The sequence below is a fragment of the Eptesicus fuscus genome, chromosome 17, assembly GCF_027574615.1.
Source record: "Eptesicus fuscus isolate TK198812 chromosome 17, DD_ASM_mEF_20220401, whole genome shotgun sequence".
Classification (NCBI taxonomy): Eukaryota; Metazoa; Chordata; class Mammalia; order Chiroptera; family Vespertilionidae; genus Eptesicus; species Eptesicus fuscus.
The window spans coordinates 39,320,758-39,344,133 of NC_072489.1; the positions used below are offsets into that span (position 1 = coordinate 39,320,758).

Genomic DNA, 23,376 nt, shown 5'->3' on the forward strand with positions numbered 1-23,376 from the left:
ACTTATACGTACTATATGATTTAATCTTCAGAACAACCGTATGAGGTATTCTCTCATTTTAGAGCCCCAAATAGAGGCCTAGAGAAGGATAATTATTCTGCTCAAGGTTACATGGCTAATGAGCAAATACGTTTGAATTTTAATTTGAGTCTTTCTAGCCTCAAATCCCTCGTTCCTAAATACTGACTGTACTGCTCCGATACTACTGCAGTCTGAGCAATGTCTTTGAAGCCCCTCTTTTCTTGCTGTTGATCTGATGTGGACTCAGGAACCTCCATGGAGCTTTGTGTCAACCTTAGGCCCCTGCTCCTTTACATTAGGAAGTTCTTGAGTCTGAGAAATAATGTGAAAAAGTGGGTGTCCAGAGATTTCTACCACTGGTAACTGTACTCTCCTTCAGAAACTGAGATGGCTCTACCCGTTGGGAAATGAAAGCAATAGTGAGGAAACATATGGAGCTTTGGACCTTGGGGGAGCCTCTACACAAATCACTTTTGTGCTCAGAAACCAGACAATTGAGTCTCCAGATAATGCTCTGTACTTTCGTCTGTATGGCAAGGACTACAATGTGTACACCAACAGCTTCTTGTGCTACGGGAAGGATCAAGCGCTCTTGAAGAAACTAATCAAGGACAGTCAGGCAAGTATAACTGAATCCAGACCTGACTTTTCCACATCTGGGCTGCCAGCCCCCACATCCTGTTGTTTTCTCTTCTACTTCAGTGATTGATCTGAAGTTGGTTACTGTACTTTCCAAACCTTTCTAAGTACATCTGGTAGACCCGTAAGAATCATTCCCTCCAGACATCACCCTCCTATATTTGTTTACTGCACAATCTCCAAGGACACGACTCAGATCCTTTCTTGGGAAATAATTTCTCAGCCCTGTGGGGTTGACAAGAAAAATTTCACACTAGGGCATTGTAGTAGGGGAGGGTGTGAGCAGTTTATAACCTCTTTCTCACTTTTTAATCTCTATTTCCTACAAATTGCAGAAAACAGGGCTGTTAGAAACAACCTGGAGAGGGGGAGAAAAAATGCTCAGGGAAAACACAAAGTTAATGGATCAACACTTCATATCTTGTCCCCAGACGCTTTTTGCATTTTGAAGACAAGAAAGTTAAACATACTTGCAATTATGCGAGTACCAGGCACACCCTGATAAACAAACACAGAACAAGGATGTCACATCCAGCTGTTCCCTGTCTCCACTAAAAGGACAACAGTTCTCTGTTCTCCTCCAAAGCATGCTCTCTGGTTCTCAGAAGCACTATCCATCAGATGACTTCCACAGGAGTGGGGGCTGAGAGATGCCTACTGAGCACCAAGGCTCCATAAGCCTCTGATCCACAGCAGTCCCCTTTCTTCTCTTGAACATATTGGATTGTGGGCTAAAGACCATTTTTATTCTACTGACAAATAATTTGAGGCACTTCCAGGTCTTAGAGCTTCTGATTTTTTAAAAAAAATTATATTTTTTTTGCTTGGAGGTGGGGGCGGGGACATAGGCCAACTCCTGGAGAAAACTACCCAGGCTCAGAATTTTGAGAGTCTCTGTGGTTTCCCCTTGTTCCTAAACACTGACTGTACTGCTTCGATACTGCTGCAGTCTGAGCTATGTCTTTGAAGCCCCTCTTTTCTTGCTGTTGATCTGATGTGGACCCAGGAACCTCCAGAGAGTAAATCTGTTTCTGACCTATGTGATTAGAACTGAGGAACATTCCAAACCAATGGCATTTCTGGGCCCAGCTTGAATTATATTTGCTTTCTATGAATAGAGAAAGTTTATTTACATCTGATGCTACTTCTGGTGCCTGTGATACAAATCTGCCTATTCCCAAGACTGAAAAAGCCAGACAGAGGCATACTGAAGCCAATGCCGAGTGCTGAGATATTGTACAATTTTTACACATTAATGAAGTCAGACTGGTGTTTTTGTACCCAAAGCTTTGCACATGACCCCTTCAAGTGATTTTTTCCATTCAGGTTTCAAATGGAACCATCAGTGACCCGTGTTTCAACCGTGGATACAGCAGGATAATGAACATAAGTGATCTTACCAGCAGCCCCTGCACCAAGAAAGATAAGCCGACTCTTCCATTCCCCAAGTTGCAAATCCACGGCACTGGAAACTATCAGCAATGCCAGAAACTTGTCCTTAAACTCTTCGACAACAGTGACTGCCCTTACTCCCACTGTGCCTTCGATAAAATTTTCTTGCCCTTGCCACAACCTGATGAACATTTTGGGGTAAGTTTGTGAAATGATAAGGTATATTGGTTAGGATGATTTTGGCTGCAAGTTATAGAATATGTAACTACAAAGAATTTAAATAATAGGATTTATTTTTCTCTCACATGATATAAGCCTTGAGGTAGAAAATTCAGGATTAGTTCTTTGGCTTGATAATATGACGACTTGGGATCAGCTTTTCTGGGATCTTCTAGTGATGTTAAGATGGCAGCTATTGCTCTCAGCATTATGTCTTCACAAGCAAAGCCAAAGAAGGAAAAAAGGAAGTTTCTCTTGCATACATCTTCAGTTTTGCAGAAATGCCAACAAACATCTTTACAGATGCCACTGGCCAGACTTTAGTGAAATTCACCCCTCTAAACCAACCTATGATAAAGGGGAATGGGTTACCATGGTTTGTTTAGACTAGGGTGGGGAGCATCATTTGGTCTGGCCCTGTTAAGGCATTAGGGGTAAGTTAATTAACACGTTAAGCGCCATGTCAGTCACCGGTGACTGAAATGGAAAGGAAGACAAAACAGGCTTGGCGCTTAACATGTTAAATATTTAACCAAATATAGCAGGCTAATTTTTAAGTTGATAATTTTGTATGTCCCATGAATGATATTATAAATATCCAAATGGCCCTTGGCAGAAAAAAGGTTCACAACCCATGCTCTATAAAGACGTTTAGGAAGTAGAAACTAAAAAACCCCAAGGAAATACTGAAGATACTAATTTTCATTACATTTTGAAGACTTGGGGGTCTATTTGAATTCCCAACTCCAAATTCCTTCTTTTCTTAATCACTTCAAAATAAGATAATATATTTGAGCAGAGGTAGGAGAGGTGCCCCTTGATCTATGAATTACTCAAATTTCATATTTTATTCCTGGAGCCCAAGAATTACTGTAATCATAGTAGAGTAGTACAGTATATTGCAAAATTAGCTGCCATCAATGGAGTGCCAATTACTGACTAAGCACTATATACACATTATCTCACTCATACTTAAGATATCATTCAAAGAAGAGCTTTTGTCTGCTTTTACACCTTTTCTCCCTTTTTCAGAAAACAGATCAGCATGTGAAAAGGGAGGTTTAACTCTCCTCTAGGACCCCAGTGGGACAATTTCTCCCAAGGTCTCTTGGCCCAGCCCAATGTCACAGAAAGAGCTCCTTGGAAAGAGCATAGGCCCTATAATAATCACACCTGGGGTTAATTCTGGCTTTGCCACTTGTGAACTATGTGAATTCTGGGAAAATGACAATGGGCAAGGTAATCTGCGCTTACCTTAACCATGGCCCAGACCACAGCTTCCCCTCTCCTCAAGTTTCCTGAGGGAAATACATGACAGGACAATGACTGACAGAGTTAAACTTGGTTATGAGCTGGTCCAAACCCAAATTTAAAACAAACCAGAACCTCACCTGGATGCCCTATAGCTGAGCTGGCACTGGCTGCTCATGTTGGGCTTTTTTTTAGGCCAAGGCCTCTGCCTTGGATCCAACTACTAGAAGAGAAAGGAAGGTACCACAAAAGGGAAGAAGGTGGCCAGGAATGCTGGGGACAGCCAAGGGCCCTTTCCATTCCAGTTATTGCTAGAAAGCACATCTGAAGGGAAAGGAATATACTCTTGTGAGTTGATCTTTAAACTTTCCTGAAAACTTTGCCTCCTGGGAAACATGGCCCAATTCTTGCCTTCAAGACTGAGCAAATGCTTCCTACAGGGGTGGGGTGGGGGAGAGGTGAGGGTGGGTAGATGGGATGGTGGTAGTGGAATTTCCTGTCTTTAAATGTGATGCCTCCAACCAAGGTAGGAGACTTGGAGTTGGAAAAGGGTGGAAGAGCCTTGAATTCCCCATGGAGGCTTTTTTGTTTTGTCCCTTTGACCCTCATTGGCACTGTCCTCCTCACAGTCTTCTGTACCTCAATTTGGCAATCTCCTCGGAATAGGGTCTTGCTTCTCTGAATATAGCCCTTAGGGTCAGTACTGTACCTGTACCTATTCCTGTCTTGGCAGTTTCTTTCTGTATTTGGATTTTTAAAATTGATTTCAGCTAGAGGAAAGGAGAAGGAGAGAGGGATAGAAACATCAATGCTGAGAGAGAATCATCCATCCACTGCCTCCTGCATCTCCCCTTCTAAGGGTTGAGCTCACAACCCGGGCATGTGCCCTGACTGAGAATCGAACTGTGACCTTCTGGTTCATGGGTTGATGCTCAACCACTGAACCATACTGGCCAGGCTGGATTTTTTTAAATCCTCACCCGAGGATAAGTTTTTCATTGATTCTAGAGATAGAGGAAGGTAGAGGACAAGAGAGAGAGAAATATCTATGTAAGTCAGAAATATTGATTGGTTGCCTCATGCACGCACCCTGACCGGGGAGGAAACCACAACCCAGGCATGTGCCCTGACTTGGAATTGAACCCAGACCCTTTCAGTGCATGGGACAATGCTCTAACCACTGAGATACACTGGTCAGAGCACTGTTTTTGGATATTTTTTGTGCCCTCTGTAAATTCTTCCTAAATCTGAAAGATTTAAAAAATATGTTGCCTTGTTTATAAAATGAGGACAGGAATACCTATCTCATTGCTAATTGTAAGTGACAAGTGAGGTGGACTGATGAATGTTTTACCACCAGCTCTCTGGGGATAGAGGGACTGATTTGTAGCATTTCCAATTTGTATGGTATAAATACTCCCACCATGGCCTATTTAAAAAAAATTTTTTTAATTGACTTCAGAGAGGAAGGTAGAGGGAGAGAGGGTTAGAAACATCAATGATGAGAGAGAATCATTGATCAGTTACCTCCTGCACACCCTCCTCCTCTGGGGATCGAGCTTGAAACCTGGGCATGTTCCCTGACCAGGAATCGAACTGCAACCTCCTGGTTCATGGGTGGATGCTCAACTACTGAGACACACTGGCTGGGTGACCATGGCCTATTTTAAACTATCAACATGACATCAACTAGCTCACAAAACTCCTGAAATTTTAACAACTAGCTCTCATTAGTAGGTAAGAGCCAGCTCTACCTTATCACTGCAAATAGTGAAAACCTAACATACTATATAGCACTAGGTGGGCCCTTAAAAAGTTATTTCTCCTAACAGACTTCATTCTAGGCCTTCATTCCTGCAGGAAGTTACCATTGCAAAGTCCTGCATCTTGAAGCATAATTATTTGTACATGAAAATTTAGTTGTCTTTTAATTATTTCCAAAACCAGTTAGCCTGGGTATTCTCTAGCCACAGAGAATTTTCAGAGGAGGTAATTTCTGCCACAATTGCATTTAGCAATGATGATCTAATTTTTAGTTTGTAAACTGAGTATTAAGAATGGTCAGTATTCTTTTCAGTTTGGCTACACTGTCACCTTGGTTGCTAGACAGAATCCAATTTGTAGGCAAATAAGAAATACCAAAAAGGAAGAGGAAACATCTGTGAGGAATTACTTATGTAATTTAGGAATTTTCAAAAAGATCACATTATATCATTTATGTAAACAAGAAAGGGTATAAACAAATTCAATAGGGAACAGAAACTGAAGAACATTAAATGTTGTTTGTTTACATATGTACACATACCAGGTGTGTATTTGCATGTATTTGTGTATATTTAGATCTGAGCTTCCTAGTAGCCAAGGGGAAAAATAAGACATAATCAGATAGATAATTTTCATTATACCCAGCAAACCCAGTCCTAGGCCAAAGCACAGCTTTATAGCAACTTTAACCCAGAGACATAGTACTAAAAAGCTGACTCAGTGATAGCAATTCTGTGATGGACTGAGGCAATATAGGTTTTTGATACTCATCTTGATAGAAGAAAAGAATTTATAGTAGCTGGAAGAGGGCACAGACATATATTCTTCAAATCACCTTCCACAAATACTGACTATCTAAGCTAGCAAATAGCCTTTTGAGGCTGTTCTCTGAAGACGTCCTATGGTGCTCCTATTCTGAGTTGTTGCTTAAATACAAACCCACAGGTTATAGACACCAATCAAGTAAAGGTTTACAAAGTAAAGTTGATTCCTAATATGGAAATCAGGGAGCTGATCACAGAGTTTGACCTCAATGGGAGGGCATCCCACCTGCACTTAAAAGCGAAGTCGGGAATTCCTAGACCCATGTCAGCATTTTCTGCCCCAATTACCCTTGGGTCCATTCTGGGAAAAGAACATCTGATGGATTGAATCTCCAAAGTCCTACCCCAAGAGTAGGATAAGGATGGTTTTTTTCTTAAAGACGTTTGAAGAATCACCTACCAGAGTCACAGGAAGAAACTTGAACTATCTGATGTGTCCTTGAGCCATCTGATTTCAAGCAGTGTATCTTCCTGAGGTATAAAAAGAAGAAGGTGGTTTTTGTCATTCAATATAATTCTGGGGATTAAAAATGGAAGCATTATGAATAAGGTTAAGGTTTCTTTTGTATTATATAATATAAATCCAGGGGAAAAAAACTCATCCTATACCCTATCACTCCATTCCATTAACATTTTATTTTTCTGGGTTCAATTCCAGTGCATGTTGTTATAAGCAACATTCCACTTTAGAAGAGACTTTTCCAAGGGATTTAAGAGGAGGACATCTTAGATAGTAAACCAATAAAATGGATTTCTGAAGAACATATATGAACAAGAAAACTACAATGTAGGCCCTGAAATATGGAAGACTTTCAAAAAAGATAAGACAGATGGAATGGAAAAAAAAAAAAAGAATATGCATGAACTGGTCCTGGGGCAGGGGAGGAGAAATAGATGACCTTATTCTGGAGCACAACTGTCTAAGAAAGAAAGATGAATAGATGCATTCCCAGTTCACACAGCAGGTTTTGCACTTGATTCTAATTCTAAGACTTGGTTTCTGCTGTGCTACAGAGAAATATGTACATGTGCATGTGTGTGTGTATGTGTGTGTGTGTGTAAAAGTAACATGATTATCTTAGACATTTTAAAAAATATATAAAGGATTTAAAACATTACTTCAATTTTGATTCAGGTGTTTATGAAAGAAGACCATATTTATTTTATATTCTATTCTTTACATAATAGCATTATTCCATGATTGTATATTGCTTAGTTGATTCTATTTTGAGAGAGGACTCTAAATCATAACCTGCAAAGTCAAGACAGCACCTAAAAGCAAAATATCCAGGCTGTCTAAACCAGTCATTCTTTGTGTGCCTATGGCAAAATATACAGCATAGAAAATTTACTACTTTAATTAATTTTAGGTGTATAGTTCTGTGCAATTAAGTACACTTACATTATTGTATAGCCATCACCATCATCCATCTCCAGAACTTTTTCATCTTCCAAAAAACAGAAACGTCACCCATTAAACCACACATTAACTTCCTGACCCTCTTTTCTCCTCCTTCCCCTCAGCCCCTGGCATCCACCATTCTACTTTCTGTTGCTATGAATTTGACTATTCCAGGTACCTCATATAAGTGGGATCATACAATTTTTGTCCCCTTGTGACTGGCTTTTTTTCAGTTAGCATAATGTCTTCAATAGAGCAGTTATTCTTAACTCTTTAAGGCTAGCATGTCAAACTCATAGGCTAACACGGGCCAAATAAACACGGGCCAAAAAGGTTTAAGTTTATGTGGGCCGTAAAAAAAACCCCAAAAGCTTCACTTTTCATAGAAATGTAGGTTTATTTCAATAGAGATATGCTGAATACAAAGGGCTGAAACAAATGAGTAATCGTTAATGAATATTTGTTGTGGGCCACATGTGGCCCACAGGCTGCAAATCTGACATGCTTGCTTTAAGGGATCACAAGACTCTTTGAAGAATGTGATGAAAGTTAAGGGTCTTCTAAGTAGAAATGCTGAAATCTTTGCATTCAATTTAAAAGACATCATGATCCCTTGAGGTGGACCTATGAATTCCACATTAGAACCTTTAACCTAAAACAAAAAGTATATAAAACTAGAGATTAAAGTAGAACCATGAGCCCAAGCAGAGCAACGTCTGGGAGTGAATGCCACACAAGTGTCAGAGGTCAAGTTTATTTGGAAGTATGGAAAGCAAACACAGATACATATGCTAGAGATAAAAGACCCTGCAATTGATGCCACTTCATCCTCTAAAATGCGTCCTGCCAGGCTGATACAACCTAATATCTGTTAATACAAGTTAGAGAAGCAAGTTAGAATAGGGTAGGAGAATATGTCAATTGGTTAGTTTGGGGTAGAATCTTGAGACTAGACTGTAATGCCTGTTCCTTCTGTATCTACAATGCTTCATTTAATCTTTTCCCCCAATATATTTTTATTTGACCTTTGGAAAATGGTTTGAGAAACCCCTTTTCTTCCTTTATGGACCAATTTGGCTTTAGGTTAACTTTCTGGATTTGTTTCCCTGGAAACCTGATAAAGGTGGAATGTTGGTTGCATTACCAGGCAACAGTTCTCATGATAAAAATGACTGAAACAGATTGCATCAGGTCTGGAAGAAATTATAAATGACCTATGCCTACTCTGTGGGCTTCTCTAATCTGCCCACAGAGGCTCTATATATGTGGGGCATGTAACAAAAGGCTTTATTTTTATAGCACTTGTCACCACCATCCATCATATACCATGTTATTTGTTGGAGTTCTGCTGTTTTCCACTAGAGGGCAGGATTTTCATCTGTTTTGATTACTGCTTAGAACAGGATACTCAGTAAATAGTTGTTGAATGAAAGAACGAAAAATGAATGAATGAATGATATGCAGCCAAAAGTCAAGGAAGAGGTAGAATTAAAAAAATGATAATTGTTTTTGGCAGTTAAGAGGTTACTGGTGATTTTGATGAGCAGAGTTTCAGAAGCCATGTCATAGTGGACAAAGGGCTCCTTGGGAGATTCTCCAAAGTTGGGGGAGCAGGGAGGAGGGTGAGTAATTGATAGCACAAAAACAAGAAATAGAATTGAGAGAGGATAGACTGCTGTACTGAAACTAATTGGAATCTACATTCTTCTCAAGTGCACATGGAGCATTCTCTAAGATATCATATTAGGTCACAAAACAAGTCAACAAATTTAAGAGGACAGAAGTCATACCAGGCATCTTTTCTTACCACAGTGGGATGAAACTTGGAACTAACAGCAGAAGGAAACTGAAAAACTCACAAATATGTGAAAATTAAACTACATATTTTTGACTAACTAAAATTCTCAACAAAAAAAAAACTAGCAAACTGAATTCAACAGCACATTAAAAGGACCATATAACTGACTAAGTGGGATTTATCCATGGGGTGCAACAACGGTTCAACATACAAAATGAATTAATGTGATATGCCATATCACATCATCTTAAAGAAGCAGAAAAAAGCACTTGGTGAAATTTATTATTCTTTTATGATAAAAACTCTCAATAAACTAGGAATGGAAAGAAATGATCTCAACACAATAAAAACCATATATGAAAAAATGCACAGCTAACATTATACTCAGTGGTGAAGATGGAAAGATTTTCCTTTAAGATCAGAAACAAGGCAAGGATGCCCACTCTTACCACTTCTATTTAATGTATTACTGGAAGTCCTCCCTAGAGCAATTAGATAAGAAGAAGAAATAAAAGGCATCCATGTCAGAACGGAAGAAGTAAAACTGTCTCTGTTTGCAGACGACCTGATCTTATATAAAGAAAACCCTAAAGACTTCACACACAAAAAATCTAATAAATGAATTCACTGAAATTGCAGGACATAAAAATCACCATACAAAAATCAGTTGCACTCCTATGCATTAACAATGAACTATTTGAAGAGGAAATTAGCAAATCCATTTACAATAACATAAAAAAGAATAAAATCCTTAATAATACATTTAATGTAGACTTCTGTTGGAACTAGAAATGGAGGAGAATGTTTTCTCTATTCGGATGGCAGGTGGCATTTACCAGTAAATTTTGGGGAAATGTCATCCCCTGGGCCAGACAGATTGAGCTGGGCGTGTTGGAGTTGTCCTCTTCCTTGTATGTGTGTGTGTGTGTGTGTGTGTGTGTGTGTGTGTGTGTGTGTGTGTGTGTTTTAATTCAGTGACTAAACCAGAAACCTGGTATTTGATCCATCTATCCAGTAGGTGGTTCGCTTTTTGTTTGAGGGATGTCTGGTCTCCCCATAGCTGCACAGATTAGAGCATGCGCAGGGCTGGCTGCATTAGAAAAGGTGGGGAAGAACTTTGTTACAGGGGGTTTGACTGTTCTTTCTTAATCGTATGTATTTGAAATGCTTTCTGGGTGCGGCTGCCTGATCCCTTCTGTGTGGCAGAAAAATGCGTTATCCAAGTAGTTTTTACTACTATAGAGAGCCTGTAAATAAGGGCTTTGAAAAAATAACTTTAACAAACCAGTAAGATTCTGTGTCTCATACATAAACATTCTGGGTACTTAGCACTTGAAAATAAACAAATCCAGACTTTTTAAAATGCCACAGACTGTTAAAAGCCTGACTCTACTTTTTTGAGAATTTGTCAACACCTGTTAAAATGCCTTATTCTTCAATGGGTGTTTTTTTAGATTCTGGATTTTAAAAAAAGTTTTTAGAAATGTAATCACTTGTTCAGTTTAAATACAAGAAGTCTAACCTAGTCAGTCCTCTTAAATAAACAAATAAGAAAGTAGGGTTCATAATTAGGGCTGCCTTTTGGGAGGAGAAATCTAAGTATTGCTATTGCCAAATAATGTTTTTGATAATGTAAGGAAACACAGGGACCACAAGACCTTTTTGTTTTAGAGTGTGAAAGACTAACTTAGTACCTTTTGGCACACTTTTGATTGTAGAGGATAAATGGCATCAGTATCGACAAATCACATAGATACAAAGAAATCTCCAGATTATGACACTATTAAAGGTTTACCCTTATTCTACAGAGCAGCTTTTTAAGAGATACTGTGGGGGCCCCAGACCAGCACATTTCAGGAAAAAATTCTCCACAGGTTGAAATGCCAAAAACAGAAAACATATTGTGTTGACTCACATAATTTAGTCAATTTTACTAGGGCTTTTTCGATGAAAACCAGTGACTGAGTATTGTACGTGCTATGCTCTCACTGGGGGATTCAAGCTCCCTGCAGGCCAGGTGAGAGCAGGCAACAGCTGTCAACACCCCTGTTTGATAGGCTGGTTCACCGTCCCAGGCCAGCCCTCCAGCCACACACTGGAAATAAGAAGGGAGGAAGCTTCTCCCTGGGTGTGGAAATGGAGCGATGAAAGTAGATTGTAAACAGAAACGTGACTCAGTATGTTGAAATGTTGCTCGTGTCAGCTGGGCCTTCACTGAATAATAAGCCAGCAGCTCTGAAGAGTCCACCCCATTCACCTGCTAACCCTGATGTCGGGTCCAGCCAGCAAATGCCCTGTCCCCTGTACTTCCATGTGCCTGCTCCCTCGAGGTCTATGAGTTGGGAATGCATGGGGAAACGATGTACACTGATAGTATTCCCTTGACATAAACTGCCAGCAGACTTTCTAACTTGTATTTTAACTGTTGAAAAAGACAAAACAAAAACAACCTTTTGCTTAGGTCATGTCCAAATTATGGGACCGTATTTCTTATGTTTAGGAATCATTCTTTACATTGCAACTTCTTAAAGGAAAAAAACCACCTTCTGAGGTGGTGCTCAAATCCTCTGTATAAATGTGTTATCTCTCCATACTGCCATTAAGCCAAATCAAAAGCTGTGAATAAAAAAAAAAATGTGTTCGAGAATGTGTGTTGATGAGAAAGTGATTTATTTACAGATCAAAGTCTTTGTGTCATGAAGCCACCAAATTTTAAAAAGAATGTCACCTTTTTTTTCTTGTTATGGAACCCAGAGATTGTAAAAAGAAAAAAAGGCCTTTTGTTGCATTTTTTATGTTGGCATGAGATTTTTGTCCACTTTTTTTTCATATGTCTGTGTATAAAAAAATTCTGTCCATTGTTTACTATGGGATTATTATTACATTTTGAGGTAAACAAAAGAATTTATATTGCTTGATAAACTGTTAGCCTGTAAATTTCCAAGGTTTCTTCACCTCAATTAAAGTAATGGACCAATAAAAAAGAAAAGAAATGGAGGTGAAAATCAAAAATATCAATGAAAAAGAAAATTTATTAAGGACAAATACATTTACATTCATGTTTTAAAATTATATATATATATATATATATATATATATATATATATATAAATATTTATTAAAAAAAAACAACACACAATGCAATTGTGAAAAAGCTGGCATGGACCTATCCAATAGAGGACAATTTTCCTATTCTCTGAGTCAGAATTTAGCCCCCGTGGGGGTCCCTGCTAACTCCTGTTCTTTGCCCACCTGTATCTCTGCCCATGAAAATCACATAGGAATACACTTGGCTTGTTTGGGAATCACATTTCCTTTCAATAGTCACTTCTACTGTAGTAATTTTACAGAAGGCAAAATATAATCTCTAATCCAAATACTACTAGCACAGGGAAACCTTTTTACTCCTCTCCAATCTGCACAAGTGGACTCTGTGACTCGGCCCAGGGCCTGGCATACATAAGCAAATGACATGCTCTTACGACCTCCAAAATGATTTTTCCTAAAAACTGGCATCCTTCAGGGAAAGAGAAAAAAAACCAGAGTTGGGGTTTCAGATGTCTCATCCAGAAAGCTATGCTTAATTAGTTTTTCCTCTTTAAATACATTCTATATTAAAAGGGTACAAAGGGAAGTTATAGGGTGGTATAAAGTATGATAAAAATTAGATGTATGTATTAGGATGGAGGTAAGATATTTTTTCCTATATCACATTTAATACTAGTTGTCTCTAAGTGATAAAATTTAGGTTATTTTAATCAAATGTCTCCTTTTTCACTCATTTCAACTTTTAACTTTTTCTATAGTTCTCATTTATGATGATAATGATTTGTAAAAACTTTTCAGTTGTGTCTAACTCATGATAAATCTGCAAGAAATATTTGTTAAAGTTGACTATTTAAAGAAAGCAATACTAAAACACCTTATAATTGCCATTCAGAGATGACTTAATACCCTTATATAGAATTTTCCAGTTTTTACTTATTTAAAAAATCATATAAAATATCCTGAAGATGGGATTTTTGTAACCTCTTCCTCTCTTTTTTCTTATTTCCTCTTTCCCCCATATTTCTTTCTCCCTGATTTTCCCATTAAAATTATAGAGAAAATTAGCTACCAGCTGGCTCAGAAACGCATGCCAGCAGCAAAGTGACCCCTTTGCTAGGGTCTGAAATATCCAAAACCCTGTGAATTGACTCAGCAAAGATTTCTAGGCACCTTCATTAAAGGTATGGCCTTCTGGAAAGGGACTCAGCGTCCCTCTGTCCTTGGACATTGCAAAACTACATTTTTCTCTTGCAGGCATTTTCAGCTTATTACTATGTGATGAATTTTTTAAATCTCACATCAGATGAATCCCTCACCCAGGAAGAGATAACTGACGCGATGGAAAAGTTCTGCTCTCAGCCTTGGAAAGATGTAAGTAACTAGAAATAGCATTTGTTACCATTGTTCTGTGTCCTCAACAACAAGGAAGATGTGAGTCTGCCTTTTAAGTCGTGCTAATTTGACCACAATACAGAAGTGAGTTCATCAGCATTTCTTGATAACTTGGCATTCAGTGGCTTAAACAAAGGTCTTATTTTTCTCACCTAAAGTGAGGTCTGGCAGTAGGCAGCAGCTGGCATGGGGTCAGCAGTTTGACTCTATCTCAGCCATTCTTCAGTTCTGTTGTTATGTCTTCTTTTCTCTTTTCTTTTCTTTCCTTTTCTTTTCTTTTCTTTTCTTTTCTTTTCTTTTCTTTTCTTTTCTTTCTTTTCTTTTCTTTTCCTTTCTTTCTTCCTTTCCTTTCTTCCTTCTCTCTCTCTCTCCCTCTCTCTCTCTCTCTCTCTCTCTCTCTCTCTCTCTCTCTCTCTCTCTCTCTCTCTCTCATATATTCCTTACCTGAGGATATGTTTTCAATTGATTTTTAGAGAAAGAGTGGAAGGGAGGGGGGAGGTGGAGAGAGAGAAACATCAATGTGAGAGAGACACATGGACTGGTTGCCTCCCGCACATGCCCCGATGGGGGTGGGCTTGAACCTGCAATCCTTGATGTGCCCTTGACCATCAATCGAACCTGAGACCCTTTGGTGCTCGGGCTGATACTCTAACCACAAAACACACTGGCCAGGGCTATGTCTATTTTCTGATGGACACAAGATCTAGCTTCAGGGATTGCAGCTATGTTCAAGGTCAGAAGAAGGGTAGAGCCAGATATGTCTATTCCTTTTCATAGGAAGCAAAATCTATTCCAGAGGCTCCTTAACAGTTTCTCTTATATCTCTCATTGGCCAAGACTGGTTGGGAAAGCAGGATTTTATGACTGGTTTAGAGTCTTAGATCCATCATGAGTTGCTTCCTGGAGCTAGGCATGTTGTCACCCACTCCCCTATCCAAACACCCAAATAAGAGTTTTATTAGCAAGAAAGATGTGCAATTCACAGAACCTGCCACAGACACCACTGCCTAGGTCCAGATATCTCCTACTTACTCATAAATTTGAAAGCACAAACTTTTTCTTGTTGGAGGCACTGTTATTCAAGATTTGGCACTATTTGATGCAAGTTCCCAGGAAGAAGAGAGCTATGGGGTCTACTCTGATTTTAAAAAAGACATCATCTAGGGGTGGTGCAAAACAGCGGCTGTTTTAAGCTAACAAAGTTGCAAAAGTGAATGGTGATTTCATTCTGAAAAAATGTAATTAACTAAAAACGGATGCTGCTCCCATCTGCACTGACAAAGGGGGAAGGAAGGTTGTGCAAGAGCCTGGAGGTTTGGAATCCTCCTTAAGTATTTTTTCTGAGTTAAAGAAAGGGTAATCAGAGCTTTTCAAAAGACCTGCTCAATTATGCCCCAGCACCTTACAAAACACTTAGGGGAGGCATTTTGCAGTTGGTGATGATCTGTGGAGGAAGACCTTGAAGTCGTGGAAATTTGACATCAGGCTGCCAAGAAAGTAGATTTAGACTGCACTTTGAAGAAAAAAATTACTTCATGTTCCAAGGGAAAGTGCTGTCAGACTTTCTCTCCTTACTTTCATCCACTTTATTTTTTTTATTTTTAAAAAATATGTTATTAATTTCAGAGAGGAAGGGAGAGAGAGATAGAAACTTAAATGATGAGAGAAAATTATTGATTGGCTGCCTCCTGCACACACACTGGGGGATTGAGCCCACAACCAGGACATGTGCCATGACCCGAAATTAGACTGTGACCTCCTGGTTCATAGGTTGATGCTCAACCACTGAGCCATGACGGCCAGGCTCATCCACTTTTTATTTCCTCAGATTACATTTACATTTGGTTGGGAATCTTACAGTAAGCAGACCTGCAGGTCTACTCAATTAAGTCACATGAGGAATTGCTCAGAGGCCGAGGCCCTGGAAGTAAGGTCAAAAAACCTGCATTTGGGAGAAATTCTGAAACATTTGGTGGGGAGGGATATGGGAATATAGGGTGGATGGGGGTGGAGTTGTGAGTGAGACCCAGACTCTCACCCAGAGCCTAGAATGTTGAGATGGGTGTTATGATGCAGTGTTTTTTCTAATTGCATTGTCCATCTGTGTAGAAAGCATTGTGTGTGTGTGTGTGTGTGTGTGTGTGTGTGTGTGTGTGAAATATTGTTATAGGGTAACTCTTTTCTTCTTTTTTATGTCAACTGTAACTGAAAAAAAAACAAACCCACAATAACATCAATTCTGGATTGATGAACTAGGTAGATGACTTTGGCTTCTATATTGTTAGCTTGTATCGTAATTAGTCCTCAGCAAGTTAGACTGGGTAGCCAATGTACAGTTTCCCAGAAGGAAGAAGGGGATAGAAATGTTGAAGAATTCAGAGAAATTAGGCCAAAATAGCATCCCCCCAAGGGACAAGCAAGCCTTTAGAGCCTCTGAGGTTGCAACAGTGGATTTGTGGAATTCTGTATCCCATAGCGGTTTTTTGTTTGACAGGCCTGCCAAGACTACATCAAGTGGGAGAAGAGGTCTTTTGACAAAGGAAAAGCAAAGTGCAGACAGCAAGGGGCAGGGACCTAGAAAGGCAAAGTCAACTGATATCACACCAAGGTCTCAGGAGAACATCATATGCAGAGGAGTTGATCAAAGAGTAATTTCAAGGACTGTAATAAAAAGGTTCCAAGCTGGGTCATTTGAAGAATTCCATCAGAGCAGCACAAAGCAGGAGTGGAATTAGGTGTGGAATTAATTTTCCAGGGATTGAGGGCTGGCAGGAGCCAATTGAGAAACAGACTCCAGCTCCCAGTTACGGTTTAGAGATAGGATGTTCCTTGTAAGGGGAGAGAGATCTGAGCAAAAGCGGGACAGGCAGGCAGCCAAGAGGTTCCACATATAAAATATCTGGTATAATTCCTAGTATGTGCTTAACAAATGTTAGTTCTCTCTCTTCCTAGGGCAGTGGTGATGTACATGGGAGGGAATGCCTATCTCAAGGGCAGAGAAGAAATAACGAGCTGAGCTAGCGATGTCCTCGCCTGTTGACTTTAATTGAGGGGAGAAGAGGGGCATCAGGGCACCTATTCACAACTAGGCAAAGGCAAGGGTTGGCAGGTAGCTGTTAATAGCTTCTTTCAGGAGTAGGGTAATTAAACACATGCATGACTTAGATGCAAAAAAAAAAAGAAAAGGTTAGGTAAGGAAAGAGGGACAGAAGGTGAGATGTTAGCACTTTTAGTAATCCTGAGCAAAATGCTTCCTACTGTATTCCATAGCTGTTTCTCAAACATTACTATGTACATGATCACATTCTGTGTTGGCTGTTCTGGGCGAGGACTAAGTTCCTAGGAGATGCTGATGCTACTAGTTCAGAGATTAAACTGAGTGGCTTTTTATGACACTATTTCCGTAAGATGCTTATAGAGGCTCTGAATCAAAGACTGGTCAAGAGCATATAGAAAACTCTGATTAAACAAAGATTAATGGATTTCTTTTATGCAAGAATTTTCACACCTCTAACATGCTAATCTGATTGTGCACGGAAAGTTTTACAAGGGATGAAAGTGTTTCTGGCCTATTAAACAGACACGACTTCTTTCCTGGAGTTCTTATTACTATCTCATAGAATCTTAGAGGAAAAGTCCCGTAAACAGACTTAAACTATAAACCCCTGCACCCACTAAAGGAGTGCAGCACCATTCCCAAAGCCCTGTGGAGAGGCCAACTTTCAGGTCTGCATGAGCTGGGGCTCTCCTTTCTCTTGATCAACGAAAAGAAGTGGAGAAGTGCCTGTTGTACAAGTATAATATCTTTTTCACTTCACTTACAGCTGAAGATACATTTTGGTAATGTGAAGGAGAAGTACCTGAGTGAATACTGCTTTTCCGGAACCTACATTATCACTCTCCTTCAGGGGGGCTATCATTTCACACCTGATTTCTGGAAGAATATTCATTTCATGGAGGAGGTAATTTGGGTACTTGGTGGGGTGGGGTGGGGTGGGGGTGGGGTGATGAGATTGGGTTGTTGTGACTGAAGCAGCTTTGGGCTTGAAAGAGGTAGGAGTCAACCTGATTTAAGTTTTGGCCTGATGTCCTGTTCTACCACTTCACCTCTAACCCAAGCTGGCATTTTGTGCCAAACCCTCTGGGGCTTTGTTGAGTGTAGCTTCAAAGTTGAACAATCTGAAAACTCACTGATGAGAAGGGGATGAGTGGCTGTGAATGGGAGGTCTTTGTTTAGAAGCCAAGCTCAGCATGAGCTTTAAAGAAAAAAAGAAAAGGAAAAAGAAAGCAACCTCATTGCTGTGCTTTACCACAGCACCACCTGCAGGTATCCAGGCAGAGAATCATTTACATCTGCTGCATGATTCATGGGCAAATCACGCTTGAAAAAAATATCAAGAACAGTATTTCTCTACATTTTATGTCCATACCCAATAATGGCAAAAACAATCTACCCCCTTATTAAATACTAGAGGCCCAGTGCATGAAATTCATGCACGGGGTGTGTGTGTGTGTGTGTGTGTGTGTGTGTGTGTGTGTGTGTGTCCGTTCCTCAGCCCGGCCTGCACCCTGTCCAATCTGGGACCCCTTGGGGGATGTCCGACTGCCAGTTTAAGCCCAGTCCCTCTCACAATCCAGGACTGTTGGCTCCTAACTGCTTGCTGGCCTGCCTGCCTGATCGCCCCTAACCGCTCCCCTGCCAGCCTGATTGATGCCTAACTGCTCCCCTGCCGGCCCGATTGCCCCCAACTGCCCTCCCCTTGCTGGCCATCTTGTGGTGGCTATCCTGTGGCGACCATCTTGTGACAACGTGGGGGCAGCCATCATGTGGTGGCCATCTTGTGACAACGTCACATGACGCCATCTAGGCTTTTATTATATAGGATGATGATTTCAAGTAAAACAAAACATTGAAGCAGAGGACCGTAGCCTTGAGGCTACTCCACTCTTGCCAAGATTGACCTTGCTTATTCGAACACAAACCTTTCCCTGTTTTAATATCCCAGTCTTCCTTTCATTCCATCAGTTTATTTTGTCTGTTTGAGGGGCATGTCTATGTCAAATTTACAAGTGATTTATATTCTCTGAACTCCAGTGAATAAGCCAATACTCCTAAACCCCAGGTGATAACTAACTCTGGAACCTTCCTTGACATACACAGTCAGATAAGGTTCCTGTGCTCATAAAGGGAAGTGGGCTTTTTACAAATTAATTCCCAGTATTGATAAGAACTTAGGAGACAGAAACATTTCCACACGGTATTGACTGGAATGTAAATTGGCACAACCTTTGGGGAGACTGTATCAGCAGGATGTACTAAGAGCCCTAAATACGCACCTAAATTTATCCAATTACTCCATTTTTAGGATTTATAAGTAATGGATAAAGTAAGTAAAAATGAACATATAAGGCAATTCATGCCAGTGATAATGTTATAGACATTCCTTGAGACATAGGATAATTTTACAAGGTATTGTTAAGTGAATAATTCTACATACAATTTAATTCCATTTTTGGGGGGGATAAGAAAAAACCTCACAGAGAGGACTAGAAAGATATGTCACAAAATGATAATTAGCAGCAACTTCTGAAGTATAGTGGTTTTTCTTTTCTTTTTAGGATTATATATACTTTCTAATTTTTCTACTATGACCATGCACAACTCATGTAATAAAAACATTTCCAAAATTATTTATTATTCATAGATTACCTATATTTCAGTAAGTTTTTAAAAAATATATATTTTTATTGATTTCAGAGAGGAAGGGAGAGGGAGAGCTGGAAACATCAATGATAGAGTATCATTGATTGGCTGCCTACTGCATGCTCCACACTGGGGATCGAGCCTGCAAACCAGGCATGTGCCCCGACCCAGAATCAAACTGTGACCTCCTGGTTCATAGATCGACGCTCAACCACTGAGTCATGCTGGCTGGGTTATTCCAATAAGTTTTGAGGCAACTGGAAATTATTCTCAGGAAGATGGCAGGATCAGAGCATATTTTATCATTTAAAAAGAATCCTTTCTCATGTATATGCAGTCTTCCAACTTCCATAACGTAATATTGACTTGCTGGGATTATTCCCCAAATTCTCCTAGTTGAATCATAAAGAAGTCCTGGTTTATATGAATGAGATTCCTGGTCCTGACACAGATGTAAAAGGCCAGGGATCAGCATTATTCTCTTACCCTTTGTCTGATTTCTGTCACCTCCTACCTCCCTTCCTTCCTCACCCTTGACCCCTGACATTCACACAAATAACAAAAAAAGAATGCAGATCTCCAAAGACCTATTTATGTTCTTCTATTTAAGTTCTACAGGAGAAATGGGCAGTCTGTCACCAAGATCCTCTCTAAATTTTGGGAATATAGTAGTGAGGCTCCAAACTCTCTTCTTAATCGCTTGCCCCTGCTCCATTTGCCCCACAACCAAATTCTCAGTTTAGAACATAGAATCCCTGTAAAGAGCTGAATGTGGTGCTTCTCCACATTCTGGTTGTTCAGTGTTATGGATGGGGGGTGAGGGAGGTGTGTGTGAAAGCTCATTTAATCCTCAGACCAGAAACAACAGATTTTCCTCATTGTTTGCAGATCCGGCACACTGACGTGGGATGGACTTTGGGCTACATGCTGAACCTGACCAACATGATCCCAGCTGAGCAGCCGGTGTCCTCACCTCTCCCCCATTCCACTTATGTCTCCCTCATGGTCCTCTTCTCCCTGATCCTGGTCGCAGTGATTTTCATAGGCTTGCTCATCTTTCACAAGCCTTCATATTTCCAGAAAGACAGGGTATAGCAGGAGCAGCTGAAATCTGCTGGCTGGAGTGAGGAAAAAAAACTTGTCCAGGAAGCACTTTCCTCTGCAGTGGTGTCCAAGGTCACCCTTCCTTGCTCACCAAGGCCAGTTTTGACCTGTATGAAGCTTTTCTGGCTTTGCTGAAGTCTTTCCTTGGAAAGTATTCGCCACCTTCTGCCTCAAGAACTTCCCGACGGATATTGTCTGTTTTGTGAGTCTTTCCCAAACCTTCTCCTCCCTTTTCTTTTTTGTGCTCTGTGTTCGTGTAGGTCTTAAAAACCTGCCATCTTTCGTGATCATTGCTTTAGAAAAGAATAATATTGGTTTTATCCAGAAGAAGAGAGTCCTGAATCCTGTGCTGAAAACTTGTGCTGGCTAAAAAAACTATTTCACTGTAATCTTACAGAATCCTTTTACTCTCATTTTGCATTTATTAAGAAAGCCATACAATGCCTTTGGAGAGGGCAGACACACATCCCATTCCCAGTTTGCCCTTTGCATGGGAGAATTTTCTAGACTAGGCAAATATGTCTTAGGACCAAAGAGTGTAAGGGAATTTATATGCTTGTGCAGTTAATATTCAATCCAATCCAAAACAGGGGTGTGGATGAATCACATATTCCTGGATGATGCCAAAATGCTACAGAATGGAACATCCAGACCAGAGATTTTTAAAAAGCTGATGTACATATAGGCATTCAGATACCAGGACATATACTACATAGTAGATGTATACATGTCAGGAAGGAAAATATAGTTACAATTGAGGGTTGAGAAATGCACCCTGGGGTTCTGTTTTTACTATAGTAAAATACATATAACATAAAATTCACCATTTTAACAGGTACAATTCAGCGGCACTGCATTTACAATGTTGTGCAATCATCTCCACTATCTAATTCCAGAATATTTTCATCACCAAAAAATCGGCTGGAGACAAGACCATTCCTGGGTAGGCTCAAATCACCAACCTTTTAGTTAATAGGCAAGTATACTAGCCAACTGCACCACAAAGATGCTATTGAGTTTCAAAGCCATGCCATATCTTATTGTCCCAGTGTTTACTTTAGTGAAAGAGCTGTATTAGTGCAGTGTGACATGTCTTTTTGCTGTCACGGTATTTACACATCAAAATGTGCCAGGAACCAGAGCTGAAAAGTGTCGATGCCATTTCTGTCATACGTAGGAGTTGCATTTACTTATTCCATGGTATATTTTGTGGAAGAAGCAGCAGCTATGGACCTTGTCACGGAAATATGAAGAGAGCCTGTGCCTCTTTTCTTTAGGAATTGGTGAGAGTTACTTTTTGAGCAGGATGTTGTGCTGAAGTGCTACTCTGAACGTGCCCCAGGAATGACTATTGAGCTGATGTGGGGTAGGCTTGGCGGGGGGAGCGGGGAGGAAAAGCTCTCCCACAAACTAGAAGCCAAATATCCCTACATCTCTTGAGTAATCAAGTCTTTTTTTTTTTTTTTTACAGTATCCAGCTGAATTTAAGTATTGTACCTTGATCAGGAATAAGAAGTCAAATTAGGGCATGTTTAACCTCTTTCTAGTAGTAGTAACTATATTGTTATAGTTAGTATTTATTGAGCATTTGCTATGTACTATGCTCTGTGTCCAGGTGCATTAATTTTCTCATTTAATCTTCACAATAATCTGAAGGTAGGTACTATCATTCCACTTCATAGAAGCAGCAAGTGAGGCTCAGAGATGCTAAGTCACTTGCTCAAATGATTGAGGCAAAGCCTGGCATGCACTTCACCATTATTTTCTCTCCCATATATACTACTAGACAGTCTCATAACTTCAAAGCATGTACTTAACTCTCTGAATGAGTACAGGGCTTATAGGCATGGTAGAAAGGGAAGTAGACAGAACACCTGTTTCCTGATGGATTTGGGATTTAATATTGCTTTAAGCCCACAAAAGCTATCCTGGCAACACTAATACTCTGTTCATGTACTTTTCACGTACTTTGCATGGTAACATATGTGACGTATGATGCTTATCAATGATTCCCATACTCCTGGCTTCTTAATTATACTGCTTGCTCACTGCACAGCAGTTCAGAATCAAATAAATAGTAAATGATGATAATAATGAAAATAAAAGGTCATAAAAATAGAGCCAACAGCAGCTCCTTTCTTCCTTATGTCTACATATACAAAGCACTGTCAGGCACGTTACCTATCCTGGTCCTAAAACCCCCCATGAGGTGTGAAGTATTATTTCTATTTTACAAACAATGGACATATAAACTAGTATATGGCAGAGCCAACTCATGTCTCTGCCCCAAGTTTATTGCCTTTTCTTTTCTAAACCTTGCCCCTCAGCAAGTCGGAATTAGAACTCACAAGTTTCCTTCTGTACACACTGAAATCTTTTCTTATTCCACTTCTGTCTTATTGCCTGGATCCCCTCCCCCACACCCCCGCAAAAAAAAAAAAAAAGATCTTAAAGGTATTTGGGAGCCAAATTCCACTTATAAGTATCAAATCATGATTAGCAGGCACAACCTCATCTGTAGTAGAGACATAGGGTTTTGAGGCAGATCTAGGAATCTGCTTCTGGCCATTTTGAATGAGGAAGGCCAAGTAAAATAGATTATATAAAAATTTTAATATTGGATTACCCACTGGTTATAAATGATTGCCATTCCTTCTTAGACTTTCACCCATTCCTTTAGAATGTGGGAAACTTTATTTTTATGTACCCACTGGGGGAAAAATCTGAAGTGGTTACTTCTGTAGACAAAAGAATTGAAGCTAATTAGGGTGTGTGTGTGTGTGTGTGTGTGTGTGTGAGAGAGAGAGAGAGAGAGAGA

The 23,376-nt window shown here is 39.9% G+C and overlaps 1 protein-coding gene across 4 annotated transcripts in view; it reads left to right on the top strand.

Annotated features, from left to right (window-relative positions):
• The window catches only part of ENTPD1 (ectonucleoside triphosphate diphosphohydrolase 1), a 94,457-nt gene extending 73,500 nt beyond the window's left edge, over positions 1 to 20,957 (top strand). For all 4 annotated transcript variants that reach the window (XM_054729381.1, XM_054729383.1, XM_028149111.2 and 1 more), the window contains 5 exons: positions 401 to 640; positions 1,987 to 2,250; positions 13,613 to 13,729; positions 17,575 to 17,712; positions 20,343 to 20,957. In XM_054729381.1, the coding sequence (XP_054585356.1) occupies positions 401 to 640; positions 1,987 to 2,250; positions 13,613 to 13,729; positions 17,575 to 17,712; positions 20,343 to 20,549 (966 nt within the window). In that variant the 3' untranslated portion in view covers positions 20,550 to 20,957. The remainder of the gene's footprint in view (positions 1 to 400; positions 641 to 1,986; positions 2,251 to 13,612; positions 13,730 to 17,574; positions 17,713 to 20,342) is intronic.
• The last annotated feature ends 2,419 nt before the right edge of the window (positions 20,958 to 23,376 follow it).